Source organism: Salmo salar, chromosome ssa06 (assembly GCF_905237065.1).
Source record: "Salmo salar chromosome ssa06, Ssal_v3.1, whole genome shotgun sequence".
In the NCBI taxonomy this organism is placed as follows: Eukaryota; Metazoa; Chordata; class Actinopteri; order Salmoniformes; family Salmonidae; genus Salmo; species Salmo salar.
The window spans coordinates 272,501-292,500 of NC_059447.1; the positions used below are offsets into that span (position 1 = coordinate 272,501).

At 45.0% G+C, this 20,000-nt stretch overlaps 1 protein-coding gene and 1 non-coding gene across 2 annotated transcripts in view; one reads left to right on the top strand and one right to left on the bottom strand.

Moving 5' to 3' along the window:
• Positions 1 to 266: 266 nt before the first annotated feature.
• On the bottom strand, positions 267 to 341 carry trnat-ugu (transfer RNA threonine (anticodon UGU)). Its single transcript has one exon. It is a non-coding gene; the product is annotated as a tRNA-Thr (tRNA).
• Positions 342 to 11,031: 10,690 nt separating this feature from the next.
• LOC123743524 (voltage-dependent T-type calcium channel subunit alpha-1H-like) overlaps positions 11,032 to 20,000 on the top strand; it is a gene marked incomplete at both ends in the record, with an annotated part of 43,326 nt that continues 34,357 nt past the window's right edge. The window contains one exon of the mRNA XM_045721261.1: positions 11,032 to 11,522. Within this exon, the coding sequence (XP_045577217.1) occupies positions 11,032 to 11,522 (491 nt within the window). The remainder of the gene's footprint in view (positions 11,523 to 20,000) is intronic.

Here is a 20,000-nt window from a genome sequence, read left to right on the forward strand (position 1 = left end):
ATACACGTATTTATTCATAATTAAAAAAAAATAATAAATCACGATTTAAAAATAAATACATTTTGTCCTAGTCATGTTTTGTTTTTTAAAACCTTTCTTATAATGTGACAAGCTACGGCCAGCTTCATCACACTGTTTCTATCCTCAAGTCATATCCAATAAGTTACAGTGAAAGATGCATAGAGAGAAAACAATAACGTAGGTACTACATTTTAGTCATTTAGCAGTAGTGAATACATACATTTCATACATTTTATGTCCTGTACTGTTCCCCGTGGGAATCGAACCCACGACCACTGGCGTTACAAACACCATGCTCTACCAACTGAGCTACAGGGAATAGCCTGTAATATAGACCATGAACCTTCAGCCTGCCCTACTACAGATGAATCTGTACTGTACTGTATTAACAGCTAAAACAACATTAATACCGTCAGTATTACATACTATCTTACTGGTGATGCTACTGCGGACTGTGTGTGTCCGTCCTACCGGGGCGTCACGTGTCAGCCCCCCCCCCCCCTCCCCGGGTGGAGCTGAAGTTTGCCTTGTCAGAACATCACGGAGCTCCAGCAGAAACCGACGCGCGTGGGGGGATTTTTTTCTTATTTCTTCTTCTCTCCGCCGACCGTTGATGGATATTATTTTCTCCAACACCACGGCGCCCACGAACTACCTCACCCGGTGACGGTGCCACTTCTCTTCCGTTCTGTCTTCTTCTGTTTCTTTGGATTTATTCTTCATCTGGAAGATTAAAAACAATTAAAATAAAGGGGAGAGGAAGTACAAGGAGAAGATCGAGAGAAAGAGGAGATAGAAAAGCTGGACATCAGAGCAAAAGGTTGTTGGTGCTCCCGTTACACGGAAAATCACGGACATGCTTCAGGGAACTTGTAATTCCATATCGATAAGGTAAATCTAATCAGATGAATCACATGAATCAATCATCTCTCTGTCTATATCGACACAGGTTTGTTTTAAATGAATATTTCAATTTTCTGGTTTCATTATTGAGCTACTTTTAAAAATGAATAGTCTCTCGCAACCATAAGCGTTATATTCGCTTCGTATATTGAAATATCGATATTACTGAGATTTTAAAGTCTCTCTCTCTGGTTTGATACCAGCTCGTTGTCGATAGAGAGTAAAATATTTGTGGTTCTCATCACAACCCCATTGGTTCTAGAAGAACAGGCGGCGTAAAATGCGCTTTTACTCCCCCATAGCCACGACTCAAACTCAGCGACAGAGACTCTGGGTCTGAAATGGTTTAAAGAAGCTGTCCTCCTGTATCTTCAGAGACTCTGGGTCTGAAATGGTTTATAGAAGCTGTCCTCCTGTATCTTCAGAGACTCTGGGTCTGAAATGGTTTATAGAAGCTGTCCTCCTGTATCTTCAGAGACTCTGGGTCTGAAATGGTTTATAGAAGCTGTCCTCCTGTATCTTCAGAGACTCTGGGTCTGAAATGGTTTATAGAAGCTGTCCTCCTGTATCTTCAGTAACACAGAGACTCTGGGTCTGAAATGGTTTATAGAAGCTGTCCTCCTGTATCTTCAAAGACTCTGGGTCTGAAATGGTTTATAGAAGCTGTCCTCCTGTATCTTCAGAGGCTCTGGGTCTGAAATGGTTTATAGAAGTTGTCCTCCTGTATCTTCAGAGACTCTGGGTCTGAAATGGTTTATAGAAGCTGTCCTCCTGTATCTTCAGAGACTCTGGGTCTGAAATGGTTTATAGAAGCTGTCCTCCTGTATCTTCAGAGACTCTGGGTCTGAAATGGTTTATAGAAGCTGTCCTCCTGTATCTTCAGTAACACAGAGGCTCTGGGTCTGAAATGGTTTATAGAAGCTGTCCTCCTGTATCTTCAGTAACACAGAGGCTCTGGGTCTGAAATGGTTTATAGAAGCTGTCCTCCTGTATCTTCAGTAACAGACTCTGGGTCTGAAATGGTTTATGGAAGCTGTCCTCCTGTATCTTCAGTAACACAGAGTCTCTGGGTCTGAAATGGTTTATAGAAGCTGTCCTCCTGTATCTTCAGCAACACAGAGACTCTGGGTCTGAAATGGTTTATAGAAGCTGTCCTCCTGTATCTTCAGAGACTCTGGGTCTGAAATGGTTTATAGATGCTGTCCTCCTGTATCTTCAGCAACACAGAGACTCTGGGTCTGAAATGGTTTATAGAAGCTGTCCTCCTGTATCTTCAGAGACTCTGGGTCTGAAATGGTTTATAGAAGCTGTCCTCCTGTATCTTCAGAGGCTCTGGGTCTGAAATGGTTTATAGAAGCTGTCCTCCTGTATCTTCAGAGACTCTGGGTCTGAAATGGTTTATAGATGCTGTCCTCCTGTATCTTCAGCAACGCAGAGACTCTGGGTCTGAAATGGTTTATAGAAGCTGTCCTCCTGTATCTTCAGCAACACAGAGACTCTGGGTCTGAAATGGTTTATAGAAGCTGTCCTCCTGTATCTTCAGAGACTCTGGGTCTGAAATGGTTTATAGAAGCTGTCCTCCTGTATCTTCAGCAACACAGAGACTCTGGGTCTGAAATGGTTTATAGAAGCTGTCCTCCTGTATCTTCAGCAACACAGAGGCTCTGGGTCTGAAATGGTTTATAGAAGCTGTCCTCCTGTATCTTCAGAGACTCTGGGTCTAAAATGGTTTATAGAAGCTGTCCTCCTGTATCTTCAGCAACAGAGAAGCTCTGGGTCTGAAATGGTTTATAGAAGCTGTCCTCCTGTATCTTCAGTAACAGACTCTGGGTCTGAAATGGTTTATAGAAGCTGTCCTCCTGTATCTTCAGTAACACAGAGACTCTGGGTCTGAAATGGTTTATAGAAGCTGTCCTCCTGTATCTTCAGCAACACAGAGGCTCTGGGTCTGAAATGGTTTATAGAAGCTGTCCTCCTGTATCTTCAGAGACTCTGGGTCTGAAATGGTTTATAGAAGCTGTCCTCCTGTATCTTCAGAGGCTCTGGGTCTGAAATGGTTTATAGAAGCTGTCCTCCTGTATCTTCAGCAACACAGAGACTCTGGGTCTGAAATGGTTTATAGAAGCTGTCCTCCTGTATCTTCAGAGACTCTGGGTCTGAAATGGTTTATAGAAGCTGTCCTCCTGTATCTTCAGAGACTCTGGGTCTGAAATGGTTTATAGAAGCTGTCCTCCTGTATCTTCAGTAACAGACTCTGGGTCTGAAATGGTTTATAGAAGCTGTCCTCCTGTATCTTCAGAGGCTCTGGGTCTGAAATTGTTTATAGAAGCTGTCCTCCTGTATCTTCAGTAACAGACTCTGGGTCTGAAATGGTTTATAGAAGCTGTCCTCCTGTATCTTCAGAGACTCTGGGTCTGAAATGGTTTATAGAAGCTGTCCTCCTGTATCTTCAGCAACACAGAGACTCTGGGTCTGAAATGGTTTATAGAAGCTGTCCTCCTGTATCTTCAGAGACTCTGGGTCTGAAATGGTTTATAGAAGCTGTCCTCCTGTATCTTCAGCAACACAGAGACTCTGGGTCTGAAATGGTTTATAGAAGCTGTCCTCCTGTATCTTCAGAGACTCTGGGTCTGAAATGGTTTATAGAAGCTGTCCTCCTGTATCTTCAGAGACTCTGGGTCTGAAATGGTTTATAGAAGCTGTCCTCCTGTATCTTCAGCAACACAGAGACTCTGGGTCTGAAATGGTTTATAGAAGCTGTCCTCCTGTATCTTCAGAGACTCTGGGTCTGAAATGGTTTATAGAAGCTGTCCTCCTGTATCTTCAGCAACACAGAGACTCTGGGTCTGAAATGGTTTATAGAAGCTGTCCTCCTGTATCTTCAGAGACTCTGGGTCTGAAATGGTTTATAGAAGCTGTCCTCCTGTATCTTCAGTAACACAGAGACTCTGGGTCTGAAATGGTTTATAGAAGCTGTCCTCCTGTATCTTCAGAGACTCTGGGTCTGAAATGGTTTATAGAAGCTGTCCTCCTGTATCTTCAGAGACTCTGGGTCTGAAATGGTTTATAGAAGCTGTCCTCCTGTATCTTCAGAGACTCTGGGTCTGAAATGGTTTATAGAAGCTGTCCTCCTGTATCTTCAGCAACACAGAGACTCTGGGTCTGAAATGGTTTATAGAAGCTGTCCTCCTGTATCTTCAGAGACTCTGGGTCTGAAATGGTTTATAGAAGCTGTCCTCCTGTATCTTCAGAGACTCTGGGTCTGAAATGGTTTATAGAAGCTGTCCTCCTGTATCTTCAGAGACTCTGGGTCTGAAATGGTTTATAGAAGCTGTCCTCCTGTATCTTCACAGACTCTGGGTCTGAAATGGTTTATAGAAGCTGTCCTCCTGTATCTTCAGAGACTCTGGGTCTGAAATGGTTTATAGAAGCTGTCCTCCTGTATCTTCAGAGACTCTGGGTCTGAAATGGTTTATAGAAGCTGTCCTCCTGTATCTTGAGAGGCTCTGGATCTAATAAATAAAATGTTAGTTGCCACAATCACATATTTATCAGATGTTATTGTGGGTGTAAGAGAAATGCTTGGTGTTCCTTACTCCAACAGTGCAGTAATATCTAACAATTCACAACAATAAAACAACACAAATCTAAACGTAAAATAATGGAATTAACATATAAATATTAGGTTGTATATATATATATTAGTATATATATATATATATTAGGTTGTATATATATATATTAGTATATATATATATAAATATTAGGTTGTATATATATATATATATTAGTATATATATATAAATATTAGGTTGTATATATATATATTAGTATATATATATATATATTAGGTTGTATATATATATATATATTAGTATATATATATAAATATTAGGTTGTATATTATATATATTAGTATATATATATATATATTAGGTTGTATATTATATATATTAGTATATATATATAAATATTAGGTTGTATATATATATATTAGTATATATATATAAATATTAGGTTGTATATATATATATATTAGTATATATATATATATATTAGGATGAGCGACGTCGGAGTGGCGTTGCGATACGGTAGATTACAGTATATACACGATGAGTAAAGCAACATGTAAACGTTATTAATATCACGTTACAGCTATAACCCAGATGCAGATGGGGGTCGAAGAAACAAAATGTTTATTTCAAAAACAAGGGGGGGGGGCAGGCAAACGACAGGTCAAAGGTAGGCAGAGGTCAATGATCCACTGAGGTGGGGTAAGGGACCAGAACAGCAGGCAGGGTCATGGTCAGGGTCAGGGTCAGGGCAGGGGTCAATAATTCAGTAAGGTGGGGTAAAACATTTTTATTTAATTTGAAATGTTTTATTTCACCTTTATTTAACTAGGTCGGCTAGTTAAGAACAAGTTCTCGTTTACAACTGCGACCTGGCCAAGAATAAAGCAAAGCAGTTCGACAGAAACAACAACACAGAGTTACACATGGAATAAACAGAGTTACACATGGAATAAACAGAGTTACACATGGAGGAAAACAAACATACAGTCAATAATACAGTAGAAAAAAAAGAAAGTCTATATACAGTGTGGGCAAATGAGGTGAGGAGGTAAGGCAATAAATAGGCCGTCGTAGCAAAGTAATTTACAATTTAGCAGATTAACACTGGAGTGATAGATGAGCAGATGATGGTGTGTAAGTAGTGATATTGGTGTGCAAAAGAGCAGAAAGGTGAATAAAAACAATATGGGGATGAGGTAGGTAGATTGGATGGGCTATTTACAGATGGGCTATGTCTACAGTCGTGGCTAAAAGATTTGAGAATGACACAAATATTAATTTCCACATAGTTTGCTGCTTCAGTGTGTTTAGATATTTTTGTCAGATGTTACTATGGAATACTGAAGTATAATTACAAGCATTTCATAAGTGGCAAAGGCTTTTATTGACAATTACATGAAGTTGATGCAAAGAGTCAATATTTGCAGTGTTGACCATTCTTTTTCAAGACCTCTGCAATCTGCCCTGGCATGCTGTCAATTAACTTCTGGTCCACATCCTGACTGATGGCAGCCCATTCTTGCATAATCAATGCTTGGAGTTTGTCAGAATTTGTGGGTTTTTGTTTGTCCACCCGCCTCTTGAGGATTGACCACAAGTTCTCAATGGGATTAAGGTCTGGAGAGTTTCCTGGCCATGGACCCAAAATATCGATGTTTTGTTCCCCGAGCTACTTAGTTATCACTTTTGCCTTATGGCAAGGTGCTCCATCATGTTGGAAAAGGCATTGTTCGTCACCAAACTGTTCCTGGATGGTTGGGAGAAGTTGCTCTCGGAGGATGTGTTGGTACCATTCTTTATTCTTAGGCAAAATTGTGTGTGAGCCCACTCCCTTGGCTGAGAAGCAACCCCACACATGAATGGTCTCAGGATGCTTTACTGTTGGCATGACACAGGACTGATGGTAGCGCTCACCTTGTCTTCTCCGGACAAGCTTTTTTCCGGATGCCCCAAACAAAGCAATGATGACGGCACGTGTTTCCTTGCAGGTAACCATGGCTGACAGAGGAAGAACAATGATTCCAAGCACCACCCTCCTTTTGAAGCTTCCAGTCTGTTATTCGAACTCAATCAGCATGACAGAGTGATCTCCAGCCTTGTCCTCGTCAACACTCACACCTGTGTTAACAAGAGAATCACTCGCATGATTTCAGCTGGTCCTTTTGTGGCAGGGCTGAAATGCAGTGGAAATGTTTTTTGGGGATTCAGATTCATTTGCATGGCAAAGAGGGACTTTGCAATGAATTGCAATTCATCTGATCACTCTTCATAACATTCTGGAGTATATGCAAATTGCCATCATACAAACTGAGGCAGCAGACTTTGTGAAAATTAATATTTGTGTCATTCTCAAAACTTTTGGCCGCGACTGTACAGCTGCAGCGATCGGTTAGCTGCTCAGATAGCGGATGTTTAAAGTTAGTGATAAGTCTCCAGCTTCAGCGAGTTAGTGATAAGTCTCCAGCTTCAGCGATTTTTGCAATTCGTTCCAGTCATTGGCAGCAGAGAACTGTGAGGAAAGGCGGCCAAAGGAGGTGTTGGCTTTGGGGATGGCCAGTGAGATATACCTGCTGGAGCGCATGCTACGGGTGGGTGTTGTTATCGTGACCAGTGAGCTGAGATAAGGCGGGGCTTTACCTAGCATCAACTTATAGATGACCTGGAGCCAGTGGGTCTGGCAACGAATATGTAGCGAGGGCCAGCCGACTAGAGCATACAGGTCGCAGTGGTGGGTAGTATATGGGGCTTTGGTAACAAAACGGATGGCACTGTGATAGACTGCATCCAGTTTGCTGAGTAGAGTATTGGAAGCTATTTTGTAAATGACATCGCCGAAGTTGAGGATCGGTAGTATGGTCAGTTTTATGAGGGTATGTTTGGCAGCGTGAGTGAAGGAGGCTTTGTTGCGAAATAGGAAGCCGATTCTAGATTTAATTTTGGATTGGAGATGTTTAATATGAGTCTGGAAGGAGAGTTGACAGTCTAGCCAGACACCTAGGTATTTGTAGTTGTCCACATATTCTAAGTCAGAACCGTCCAGAGTAGTGATGCTGGATGGGCGGAGCAGGTGCGGGCAGCGATCGGTTGAAGAGCATGCATTTAGTTTTACTGGTGTTTAAGAGCAGTTGGAGGCCACGGAAGGAGTGTTGTATGGCATTGAAGCTAGTTTGGAGGTTTGTTAATACAGTGTCCAAAGAAGGGCCAGATGTATACAGAATGATGTCGTCTGCGTAGAGGTGGATCAGGGAATCACCCGCAGCAAGAGCGACATTGTTGATATATACCGAGAAAAGAGTCGGCCTGAGAGTTGAACCCTGTGGTACCCCCATAGAGACTGCCAGAGGTCCGGACAACAGGCCCTCTGATTTGACACACTGAACTCTATCAGAGAAGTAGTTGGTGAACCAGGCGAGGCAGTCATTTGAGAAACCAAGGCTGTTGAGTCTGCCGAGAAGAATACGGTGATTGACAGAGTTGAAAGCCTTGGCCAGGTCGATGAAGACGGCTGCACAGTACTGCCTTTTATCGATGGTGGTTATGATATCGTTTAGTACCTTGAGCGTGGTTGAGGTGCACCCGTGACCAGGTATAAAATAGCAGGCAGGCTCAGGGTCAGGGCAGGCAGAGTGGTCAAACCAGGAAGGACTAGAAAACAGGCGCAAGAAACAGGCAGAGCAAGGGAACAGACGCTGGTAGGTTTCACAAACAAAACGAACTGGCCACAGACAAACAAAGAACACAGGTATAAACACACAGGGGGATAATGGGGAAGATGGGCGACACCTTGACGGGAGTGGAGACAAGCACAAAGACAGGTGAAACAGATCAGGGTGTGACAATTAAAGTGACCAGTGATTTCAAGTCTATGTATGTAGGGCAGCAGCCTCTAAGGTGCAGGGTTGCGAGACCAGGTGGAAGCCGGCTAGTGATGGCTATTTAACAGTCTGATGGCCTTGTACAAGTGACTATGTATCCCCCTTTCCCTTCCTTTGAGATAGAAGCTGTTTTTCAGTCTCTCGGTCCCAGCTTTGATGCACCTGTACTGACCTCGCCTTCTGGATGGTAGCGGGGTGAACAGGCAGTGGCTCGGGTGGTTGTTGTCCTTGATGATATTTTTGGCCTTCCTGTGACTTCGGGTAAGTGTTTTGGAGAGCAGGTAGTTTGTCCAAGGTGATGCGTTGTGCAGACCTCACTACCCTCTGGAGAGCCTTCCGGTTTATGGGCGATGCAGTTGCCGTACCAGGCGGTGATACAGTCCGACAGGATGCTCTTAATTGTGCATCTGTAAAAGTTTGTGAGGGATTTAGGGTCCAAACCAATTGTATTCAGCCTCCTGAGGTTGAAGAGGCACTGTTGCGCCTTCACCAAGCTGTCTGTGTGTGTGGACCATTTCAGGTTGTCAGTGATGTGTACGCCGAGGAACTTGAAGCTTTTCACCTTCTCCACTGCGGTCCCGTTGATGTGGATAGGGGAGGGTGCTCCCTCTGCTGTTTCCCGAAGTCCACAATCTGTTCCTTTGTTTTGTTGATGTTAAGAGAGAGGTTATTTTCCTGTCACCACACTGCCAGGGCCCTCACCACCTCTCTGTAGGCTGTCTCATCATTGTTGGTAATCAGGCCCTCTACTGTTGTGTCGTCTGCAAACTTGATGATTGAGTTGGAGGCGTGCGTGGCCACGCAGTCATGGGTAAATAGGGAGAACAGCAGGGGGCTGAGCACGCACCCTTGTGGGGCCCCAGTGTTGAGGATCAGCGAAGTGGAGGTGTTGTTTCCTACCTTCACCACCTGGGGGCAGCCCATCAGGAAGTCGAGGACCCAGTTGCACAGGGCGGGTTTCAGACCCAGGGCCTGGAGCTTAATAATGAGCTTGGAAGGTACTATTTTGTTGAATGCTGAGCTATAGTCAATGAACAGCATTCTTACATAAGTATTCCTCTTGTCCAGATGGGATTAGGGCAGTGTGCAGTGGATTGGCGCTTGCATCGTCTGTGGATCTGTTGGGGCGGAAAGCAAATTGAAGTGGGTCTAGGGTGTCAGGTAAGGTAGAGGTGATATGATCCTTGACCAGCCTCTCAAAGCACTTCATGATGACAGAAGTGAGTGCTACGGGGCGATAGTCATTTAGTTCAGTTATCTTTGCTTTCTTGGGTACAGGAACAATGGTGGCCATCTTGAAGCATTTGGGGACAGCAGACTGGGATAGGAAGCAATTGAATATGTCCGTAAACACTCCAGCCAGCTGGTCTGCACATGCTCTGAGGACGCAGCTAGGGATGCCGTCTGGGTCGGCAGCCTTGCGAGGGTTAACACTCTTAAATGTCTTACTCACCTCAGCCACAGAGCAGGAGAGCCCACAGTCCTTGGGAGCAGACTGCGTGGGTGGCACTGTGTTATCCTCAAAGCGGGTGAAGAAGGTGTTTTAGCTTGTTCCGGGAGCAAGACGTCGGCGTCCGAGACATGGCTGGTTTCCTCTGTGTAGTCCGTGATTGTCGGTAGACCCTGCCACATACATCTCATGTCTGAGCTGTTGAATTGAGACTCCACTTTGTCTCTGTACTGACATTTTGACTGTTTGATTGTCTTACAGAGGGAATAACTACACTGTTTATATTCAGCTATATTCCTAGTCACATTGACGTAGTTGAATGCAGTGGTTCACACTTTCAGTTTTGCGTGAACGCTGCCAATCTATCCGCGGTTTTTGGTTTGGGTAGGTTTTAATAGTCACAGTGGGTACAACATCTCATATACACTTCCTGATGAACCCCAGTCACCGTTTCCGTGAATTTGTGTATGTTATTCTCAGAGGCTACCAGAGAACATATCCCAGTCCGCGTGATCAAAAACAATCTTGAAGCGTGGATTCCGATTGGTCAAACCAGGGTTGAAATTACCTTTGCACAGGTACTTCATGTTTGGGTTTCTGCCTATAGGAAGGGAGGAACAAAATGGAGTCGTGATCTGATTTGTCGAAGGGAAGGCGAGGGAGGGCAATGTAGGAATTTAGAAAAGTTGAGCAACACTGGTCAAATGTTTTATGTAACCAGTGTCTTACTAGTGTCTTGCTCTCTTCCTCTCCTTTCTTCCTCTCTTCCTCCTCCTCTCCTCCTCTCTTCCTCCTCCTCCTCTCCTCCTCTCCTTTCCTATCCTCCCCTCCTCTCCCCTCCTCTCATCTCTTCCTCTCCTCTCTTCCTCTCTTCCTCTCCTCTCTTCCTCTTCTCTCTTCCTCCTCCTCTCCTCCTCTTCCTCTCCTTTCTTCCTCTTCTCCTCTCCTCTCCTTTCCTATCCTTTCCTCTCCTCTCTTCCTCTCCTCTCTTCCTATCTTCCTCTCCTCTCCTCCTCTCTTCCTCTCCTCTCCTCCTCTTCCTCTCCTTTCTTCCTCTTCCCACCCCTCCCCTCCTCTCTCACCATCTCGTCACCTCCCTTTCTCTCTCCCCCTCTCCCTTCCTCCTCCCCCAGGGTGGCTCTGCCTGGCTCTCTATCATGACTGATGGCGAGGGGAGAGTCCGCTTCCACTACACCCCCCACCTCCTCTACCCCCACCCCCCACCCTCACCCTCACTCCTGCCCTCAACGTCCAGCAGGGAGGCGAGGAAAGGCGGTACCATGACGGAGAGGTGAGGGTTCTCATACCGGCTCCATTTTACCGGGAACACAACCCACCGAGACGGCACCGCCACGACATCGGCTTCCCTGATGATGATGATGATGAGGATGAGGAAGAGGAGGGATGCAGCAACACATGGAGTCCAGGGCCGGAGGAGGAAGAGGAGGAGGAGGAAGGGGAGGAGGAAGGTGCAGGAGTAGCTGCCCGTTGTGTCCCGGGGCCTCCCGGTGTCGTTACCGGCTGTAGTAGTGGTGGCGGTGTGTTCGGTAACGTGAGGAGGGAGCCGGTAGACCCAGTGGATCTGGTGTCTGAAGAGGAAGAGCAGCAGCCATATCCAGCCCTCGCCCCTGTAGTCTTCTTCTGCGTCAAACAGACGACACGTCCTCGCAGCTGGTGTCTACGCACGGTCTGTAACCCATATCCTTTACTGCTGTCTGAAGCTGGTCTGTACTGGTCTGTAACCCATATCCTTTACTGCTGTCTGAAGCTGGTCTGTACTGGTCTGTAACCCATATCCTTTACTGCTGTCTGAAGCTGGTCTGTACTGGTCTGTAACCCATATCCTTTACTGCTGTCTGAAGCTGGTCTGTACTGGTCTGTAACCCATATCCTTTACTGCTGTCTGAAGCTGGTCTGTAAACCCATATCCTTTACTGCTGTCTGAAGCTGGTCTGTAAACCCATATCCTTTACTGCTGTCTGAAGCTGGTCTGTAAACCCATATCCTTTACTGCTGTCTGAAGCTGGTCTGTAAACCCATATCCTTTACTGCTGTCTGAAGCTGGTCTGTAAACCCATATCCTTTACTGCTGTCTGAAGCTGGTCTGTAAACCCATATCCTTTACTGCTGTCTGTACTGGTCTGTAAACCCATATCCTTTACTGCTGTTATATCCTTTACTGCTGGTCTGTCCTGGTCTGTAACTGGTCTGGTCTGTAGCTGGTCTGGTCTGTAGCTTTTCTGGTCTGTAGCTGGTCTGGTTGGTAGCAGCTCTGGTCTGTAGCTGGCCTGTAACTGGTCTGGTCTGTAACTGGTCTGGTCTGTAGCTGGTCTGGTCTGTAGCTGTTCTGTAGCTGGTCTGTAGCTGGTCTGGTCTGTAGCTGGCCTGGTCTGTAGCTGGCCTGGTGTGTAGCTGGCCTGGTTGGTAGCTGCTCTGTTCTGTAGCTGGCCTGGTTGGTAGCTGCTCTGGTCTGTAGCTGGCCTGGTTGGTAGCTGGCCTGGTTGGTAGCTGCTCTGGTCTGTAGCTGCTCTGGTCTGTAGCTGCTCTGCTCTGTAGCTGGCCTGGTTGGTAGCTGGCCTGGTTAGAAGCTGGTCTGGTCGGTAGCTGGTCTGGTCTGTAGCTGGTCTGGTCTGTAGCTGCTCTGGTCTGTAGCTGGCCTGGTTGGTAGCTGGCCTGGTTGGAAGCTGGTCTGGTCTGTAGCTGGTCTGGTTGGTAGCTGGCCTGGTTGGTAGCTGGCCTGGTTGGTAGCTGCTCTGGTTGGTAGCAGCTCTGGTCTGTAGCTGGCCTGGTTGGTAGCTGTTCTGGTTGGTAGCTGGTCTGGTTGGTAGCTGTTCTGTAGCTGGTCTGTAGCTGGTCTGGTCTGTAGCTGGCCTGGTGTGTAGCTGGCCTGGTTGGTAGCTGCTCTGTTCTGTAGCTGGCCTGGTTGGTAGCTGCTCTGGTCTGTAGCTGCTCTGGTCTGTAGCTGCTCTGGTCTGTAGCTGGCCTGGTTGGTAGCTGGCCTGGTTGGAAGCTGGTCTGGTCTGTAGCTGGTCTGGTTGGTAGCTGGTCTGGTCTGTAGCTGGTCTGGTCTGTAGCTGCTCTGGTCTGTAGCTGGCCTGGTTGGTAGCTGGCCTGGTTGGTAGCTGGCCTGGTTGGTAGCAGCTCTGGTCTGTAGCTGGCCTGGTCTGTAGCTGGCCTGGTTGGTAGCTGCTCTGGTCTGTAGCTGGTCTGGTCTGTAGCTGGTCTGGTTGGTAGCTGCTCTGGTTGGTAGCTGGCCTGGTTGGTAGCTGGCCTGGTTGGTAGCTGCTCTGGTCTGTAGCTGCTCTGGTCTGTAGCTGGCCTGGTTGGTAGCAGCTCTGGTCTGTAGCTGGCCTGGTCGGTAGCTGGCCTGGTTGGTAGCTGGCCTGGTTGGTAGCTGGTCTGTACTGGTCTGTAGCTGGTCTGGTCTGTAACTGGTCTGGTCTGTAGCTGGCCTGGTTGGTAGCTGGCCTGGAATTATATTGAACTGTTCTTATTGTCTTTTAACAGGAAAACCAATTTAAAAAGTGACTGTTTTAAATGTTAAGGTCCCCACTTTAACTATGGTGGGATATGTTTCTCTCTCTGCATTTCTGCATTCTTGAGAATACGTGTGTTCCTGTGTGTGTGTGTGTGTGTGTGTGTGTGTGTGTGTGTGTGTGTGTGTGTGTGTGTGTGTGTGTGTGTGTGTGTGTGTGAGAGAGACCCTCTAGCCAGACTGTAAGCACTGGTCATTCCCAGGTAGGTGGTCAGAGATATCCAGTGTAAATATTATAACCAAAAGTAAATGAACTGTGATTCATACTCACACACACTCTAGTCTTCCCACACCTCATAGCTGCCCAGCTGGATTAGAGATACCACACACACACACACACACACACACACACACACACACACACACACACACACACACACACACACAGTCCTAATGAGAGCTGTGCGGCTGGTTGACATTTTCAACAAGCATGTCTATTCCTGGGCCCAGTGTTTTTGACACTGCAACTCTGATGTCGCGCTCAACATGGAGTCTGTTTCTGTACTTGTTGTTGTTGTTTGTAAGTACGTCAGAACCCTGACTCATAGATATCTGCCGCCAAACTGGACCAGAACATCTCCTGATTTCTCTGTCAGGCAGGAGACCGCATTCCTGTTGTAGATGAGCGACACGGAACTGTCCGGGTGTGTTTACCTCAAAACCTAATCTCGCTTCAATCAGTTTATTCCCGTAATAAAAAATATGACTTGTTTTTTTTTAACAGCAACAGTTCCAACCTAGGACTTGTTTTCAACAATAGTTTTTACAGTAAAATTTACAGTAGGATCATGTATTACTAGCTTATAGCTAGCTTGCTTTGGCTAACGTTAACTAGCTATTAGCTGTATTGTTACTCCTGGGGGGGTTTCACTAAGTACAGTAGATAGCTAGCTTGCTTTGGCTAACGTTAACTAGCTATTAGCCGTGTTGTTACTCCTGGGGGGAGGGTTTCACTAAGTACAGTAGATAGCTAGCTTGCTTTGGCTAACGTTAACTAGCTATTAGCTGTGTTGTTACTCCTGGGGGGGTTTCACTAAGTACAATAGATAGCTAGCTTGCTTTGGCTAACGTTAACTAGCTATTAGCTGTATTGTTACTCCTGGGGGTGTTTCACTAAGTACAGTAGATAGCTAGCTTGCTTTGGCTAACGTTAACTAGCTATTAGCCGTGTTGTTACTCCTGGGGGGGTTTCACTAAGTACAGTAGATAGCTAGCTTGCTTTGGCTAACGTTAACTAGCTATTAGCTGTGTTGTTACTCCTGGGGGGGTTCACTAAGTACAGTAGATAGCTAGCTTGCTTTGGCTAACGTTAACTAGCTATTAGCCGTGTTGTTACTCCTGGGGGAGGGTTTCACTAAGTACAGTAGATAGCTAGCTTGCTTTGGCTAACGTTAACTAGCTATTAGCTGTGTTGTTACTCCTGGGGGGTTTCACTAAGTACAGTAGATAGCTAGCTTGCTTTGGCTAACGTTAACTAGCTATTAGCTGTGTTGTTACTCCTGGGGGTTTTCACTAAGTACAGTAGATAGCTAGCTTGCTTTGGCTAACGTTAACTAGCTATTAGCTGTGTTGTTACTCCTGGGGGGTTTCACTAAGTACAGTAGATAGCTAGCTTGATTGGGCTAACGTTAACTAGCTATTAGCTGTGTTGTTACTCCTGGGGGGGTTTCACTAAGTACAGTAGATAGCTAGCTTGCTTTGGCTAACGTTAACTAGCTATTAGCTGTGTTGTTACTCCTGGGGGGGGGGTTCACTAAGTACAGTAGATAGCTAGCTTGCTTTGGCTAACGTTAACTAGCTATTAGCCGTGTTGTTACTCCTGGGGGTGGGGTTTCACTAAGTACAGTAGATAGCTAGCTTGCTTTGGCTAACGTTAACTAGCTATTAGCTGTGTTGTTACTCCTGGGGGGTTTCACTAAGTACAGTAGATAGCTAGCTTGCTTTGGCTAACGTTAACTAGCTATTAGCTGTGTTGTTACTCCTGGGGGTGGGGTTTCACTAAGTACAGTAGATAGCTAGCTTGCTTTGGCTAACGTTAACTAGCTATTAGCTGTGTTGTTACTCCTGGGGGGGTTTCACTAAGTACAGTAGATAGCTAGCTTGCTTTGGCTAACGTTAACTAGCTATTAGCTGTGTTGTTACTCCTGGGGGGGTTTCACTAAGTACAGTAGATAGCTAGCTTGCTTTGGCTAACATGAACTAGCTATTAGCTGTGTTGTTACTCCTGGGGGGGGGGTCACTAATTACAGTAGATAGCTAGCTTGCTTTGGCTAACGTTAACCAGCTATTAGCTATATGTAGCCTCGCTACTTTTATAGCCTCACTACTGTATATAATCTGTCTTTTTACTGTTGTTTTATTTCTTTACCTACCTATTGTTCACCTAATATCTTTTTTGCACTATTGGTTAGAGCCTGTAAGTAAGCATTTCACTGTACCTGTTGTATTCAGCATTTTACTGTAAGGTCTACTACACCTCTTGTATTCAGCATTTCACTGTTAAGATCTACACCTGTTGTATTCAGCATTTCACTGTGAGGTCTACTACACCTGTTGTATTCAGCGCACGTGACAAATACATTTTGATTTGATTTATCATCACCTGTTATAAAATGACAACAATGCCTTGCTAGCTGACTTACTGGTCCACTGTCGAAGCCCTGCTTCCTGAAGCATCGTGCCCCGACAAAGAAAGTGGAGCCTCTTACTCCGTCAGCGATTGTAAATGAAGCTTTGTAGTATTTTTATCTATTTATTTTTTATTTCACCTTTTATTTAACTAAGTAAGTCAGTTAAGAACAAAATGTGGGTGGTGGGTGGTGCTTCCAGAGTATATTACTCGCTAATGTTCAGTCTCTGGATAATAAAGTTGACGAGCTCAGCGCGAGGATCTCCTTCCAGAGAGACATCAGGGATTGTAACATACTCTGTTTTTTTTCCACGGAAACATAAGCTCTCTACGGGATATACTGTCTGAGTCCGTACAGCCAGTTGGGTTCTCAGTTCATCGCGCAAATAAAAACTCTCTGGGAAGAAGAAAGGCGGAGGTGTCCATTTTGTTTATGTGTAACTCTGTGTTGTTGTTTGTGTCGAACTGCTTGTCACAACCCTCTTCGTCAGAAGATATGTTGAAATCGCTGTCGGAAAAAGTGGACCAATATGCAGCGGATTGAGTGCTCATCATCATTTATTTTCAATGAGAACACGAGGGAAAAAAAACAATAAACAAAACTCACGACAGGAACAGTGTAGCAGGATAAACAAAAGCAGTGCTAACATACAACTACCCACAAGTGACAAACAAAAACACACACCTATTTATAGGACTCCCAATCAGAGGCAACTAGTAACACCTGCCTCCAATTGAGAGTCCAGCAACTAAACCTACACATAGAAAACTTAATCTAGAACCTACTCATACTGAAACATACACCACAAAACCCCGGGACACATAAATAACACACCACTCTAAGCTAAACACAACAAACCCCCACCATACAAAACAAACATACCCATGCCACGCCCTGACCAAATAATACAAATAATCCTCTATACTGGTCAGGACGTGACACTGCTTTGCTTTATTCTTGACCGGGTCGCAGTTGTTAATGAGAACTTGTTCTCAACTGGCCTACCTGGTTAAATAAAGGTGAAATAAAATTATATATATTAACTACTCATGGTGTGATTGTGACATCATACAGGGAACTCAAGTCCTTTTGTAGTCACCTGGATTGCCTTTCAATTAACAGGTGTGCCTTGTTTAAAGTTCATTTGTGGAATTTCTTACCTTCTCTTAATCAGTTGTGTTGTGACATAGGTAGAAGTGGTATACAGAATACAGAAGATAGCCCTACAGAAGATAGCCCTATTTGGTAAAAGACCAAGTCCCATATTATGGCAAGAACAGCTCAAATAAGCAAAGAGAAACGACAGCCCATCATTACTTTAAAGACATGAAGGTCAGTAAATACGGAAAATGTCAAGAACTTTGAACGTTTCTTCAAGTGCAGTCGCAAAAACCATCAAGCGCTATGATGAAACTGGCTCTCATGAGGACCGCCACAGGAAAGGAAGACCAGAGTTACCTCTGCTGCAGAGGATAAGTTCATTACAGTTACCAGCCTCATGAGGACCGCCACAGGAAAGAAAGACCCAGAGTTACCTCTGCTGCAGAGGATAACTTCATTAGAGTTACCAGCCTCTGATTTCAGCACAAAAAAATCCTTCAGAGATCAAGTAACAGCCACATCATCAACTGTTCAGAGGAGACTGTGTGAATCAGGCCTTCATGGGCAAATTGCTGCAAAGAAACCACTACTAAAGGACACCAATAAGAAGAAGAGACTTGCTTGGGCCAAGAAACACAAGCAATGGACATTAGACTGGTGGAAATCTGTCCTTTGGTCTGATGATTCCAAATTTGAGATTTTTGGTTCCAACCGTCATGTATTTGTGAGACACAGAGTAGGTGAACAGATGATCTCTGCATATGTGGTTCCCACCGTGAAGCATGGAGGAGGAGGAGGTGTGATGTTGTGGGGGTGCTTTGCTGTATTCAACTGAAATGTGTCTTCCGCATTTAACCCAACCCCTCTGAATCAACATCCATGTCTTCAGCACCCGGGCAACAGTGCCTTGTTCACGGGCAGAACCACAGATTTTTACCTTGTCAGCTCGGGGATTCGATCCTGCAACCTTCCGGTTAGTACTCCAACGCTCTAACCACTTATGGTTTACACTTAGTGGGACTATCATTTGTTTTTCAACAGGACAATGACCCAACACACCTCCAGGTTGTGTAAGGGCTATTTTACCAAGAAGGATAGTGATGGAGTGCTGCATCAGATGACCTGGCCTCCACAATCACCCGACCTCAACCCAATTGAGATGGTTTGGGACGAGTCGGACAGCAGAATGAAGGAAATAGCAGCCAACAAATGCTCAGCATATGTGGGAACTCTTTCAAGACTGTTGGAAAAGCATTCCAGGTGAAACTGGTTGAGAGAATACCAAGAGTTTGAACAATCTCAAATATAGAATATATTTTGATTTGTTTAACACTTTTTGTGGTTACTACCTGATTCTGTACGTGTCATTTCATAGTTTTGATGTCTTCACTATTATTCTACAATGTAGAAAATTGTAAAAATAAAGAAAAACTCTTGAATGAGTAGGTGTTCTAAAACTTTTGACTGGTACTGTATGTCCTGATGGTACCAAGTTTTACATTTATTTAACCAGACAAGTCAGTTAAGAACAAATTCTTATTTTCAATGACAGCCTACCAGGGAACAGTGGGTTAACTGCCTTGTTCAGGGGGCAGGACAGATTTGTACCTTGTCAGCTCGGGGATTCGATCTTGCAACCTTTCAGTTTCTAGTCCAACGCTCTAACCACTAGTCTACCTGCCGTCCCTCCACTCTACCCACTAGGCTACCTGCCGTCCCTCCACTCTAACCACTAGGCTACCTGCCGTCCCTCCACTCTAACCACTAGTCTACCTGCCGTCCCTCCACTCTACCCACTAGGCTACCTGCCGTCCCTCCACTCTAACCACTAGGCTACCTGCCGCTCCTACATTCTAACCTCTCTAACTCTCTCTGTGTGTCTCTCTCTCTCTCTCTCTCTCTCTCTGTCTCTCTCTCTCTCTCTCTCTCTCTCTCTCTCTCTCTCTCTCTCTCTCTCTCTCTCTCTCTGTCTCTCTCTCCTGAGACATGGGAAACATAAGTTTACATTGCCAGTGAGATAAACAAAAGGGGAGAAGACACAAAACAACATCAACAACAACAACAAAACCATTAGAATTTAACTGTAAACATTTGACTCAAAAAAGGTTTTTCAATAAGACATTTCAAGTGTTAAATTATCAGCTATGTACGAAAGTGTTTTTAGTAATGTGAAAATAGTCGTAGTACGAATAGTGGGGGAAGATAAATCAACATAAATATGGGTTGTATTTACAATGGTGTTTGTTCTTCACTGGTTGGCCTTTTCTTGTGGCAACAGGTCACACATCTTGCTGCTGTGATGGAACACTGTGGTATTTCACCCAGTAGATATGAGAGTTTATCAAAATTGGGTTTGTTTTCGAGTTATTTGTGTATCTGTGTAATCTGAGGGAAATATGTGTCTCTAATATGGTCATACATTTGGGCAGGAGGTTAGGAAGTGCAGCTCAGTTTCCACCTCATTTTGTGGGGCAGTGTTGCACATAGGATCAGTCACAGTGGTCAGGTATTCTGCCTCTGTGTACTCTCTGGTTAGGGACAGATAGCATACCAATTTGTTTTTGTCCTGGGGCTCTGTGGGGTCTGTTTGTGTTGCTGTCCTGGGGCTCTGTGGGGTCTGTTTGTGTTTCTGTCCTGGGGCTCTGTGGGGTCTGTTTGTGTTGCTGTCCTGGGGCTCTGTGGGGTCTGTTTGTGTTGCTGTCCTGGGGCTCTGTGGGGTCTGTTTGTGTTGCTGTCCTGGGGCTCTGTGGGGTGTGTTTGTGAACAGAGCCCCAGGACCAGCTTGCTTAGGGGACTCTTCTCCAGGTTCATCTCTCTGTAGGTGATGGATTTGTTATGGAAGGTTTGGGAATCGCTTCCTTTTTAGGTGGTTGTTGAATTTAACATTTCACTTTTCTGGATTTTGATAAC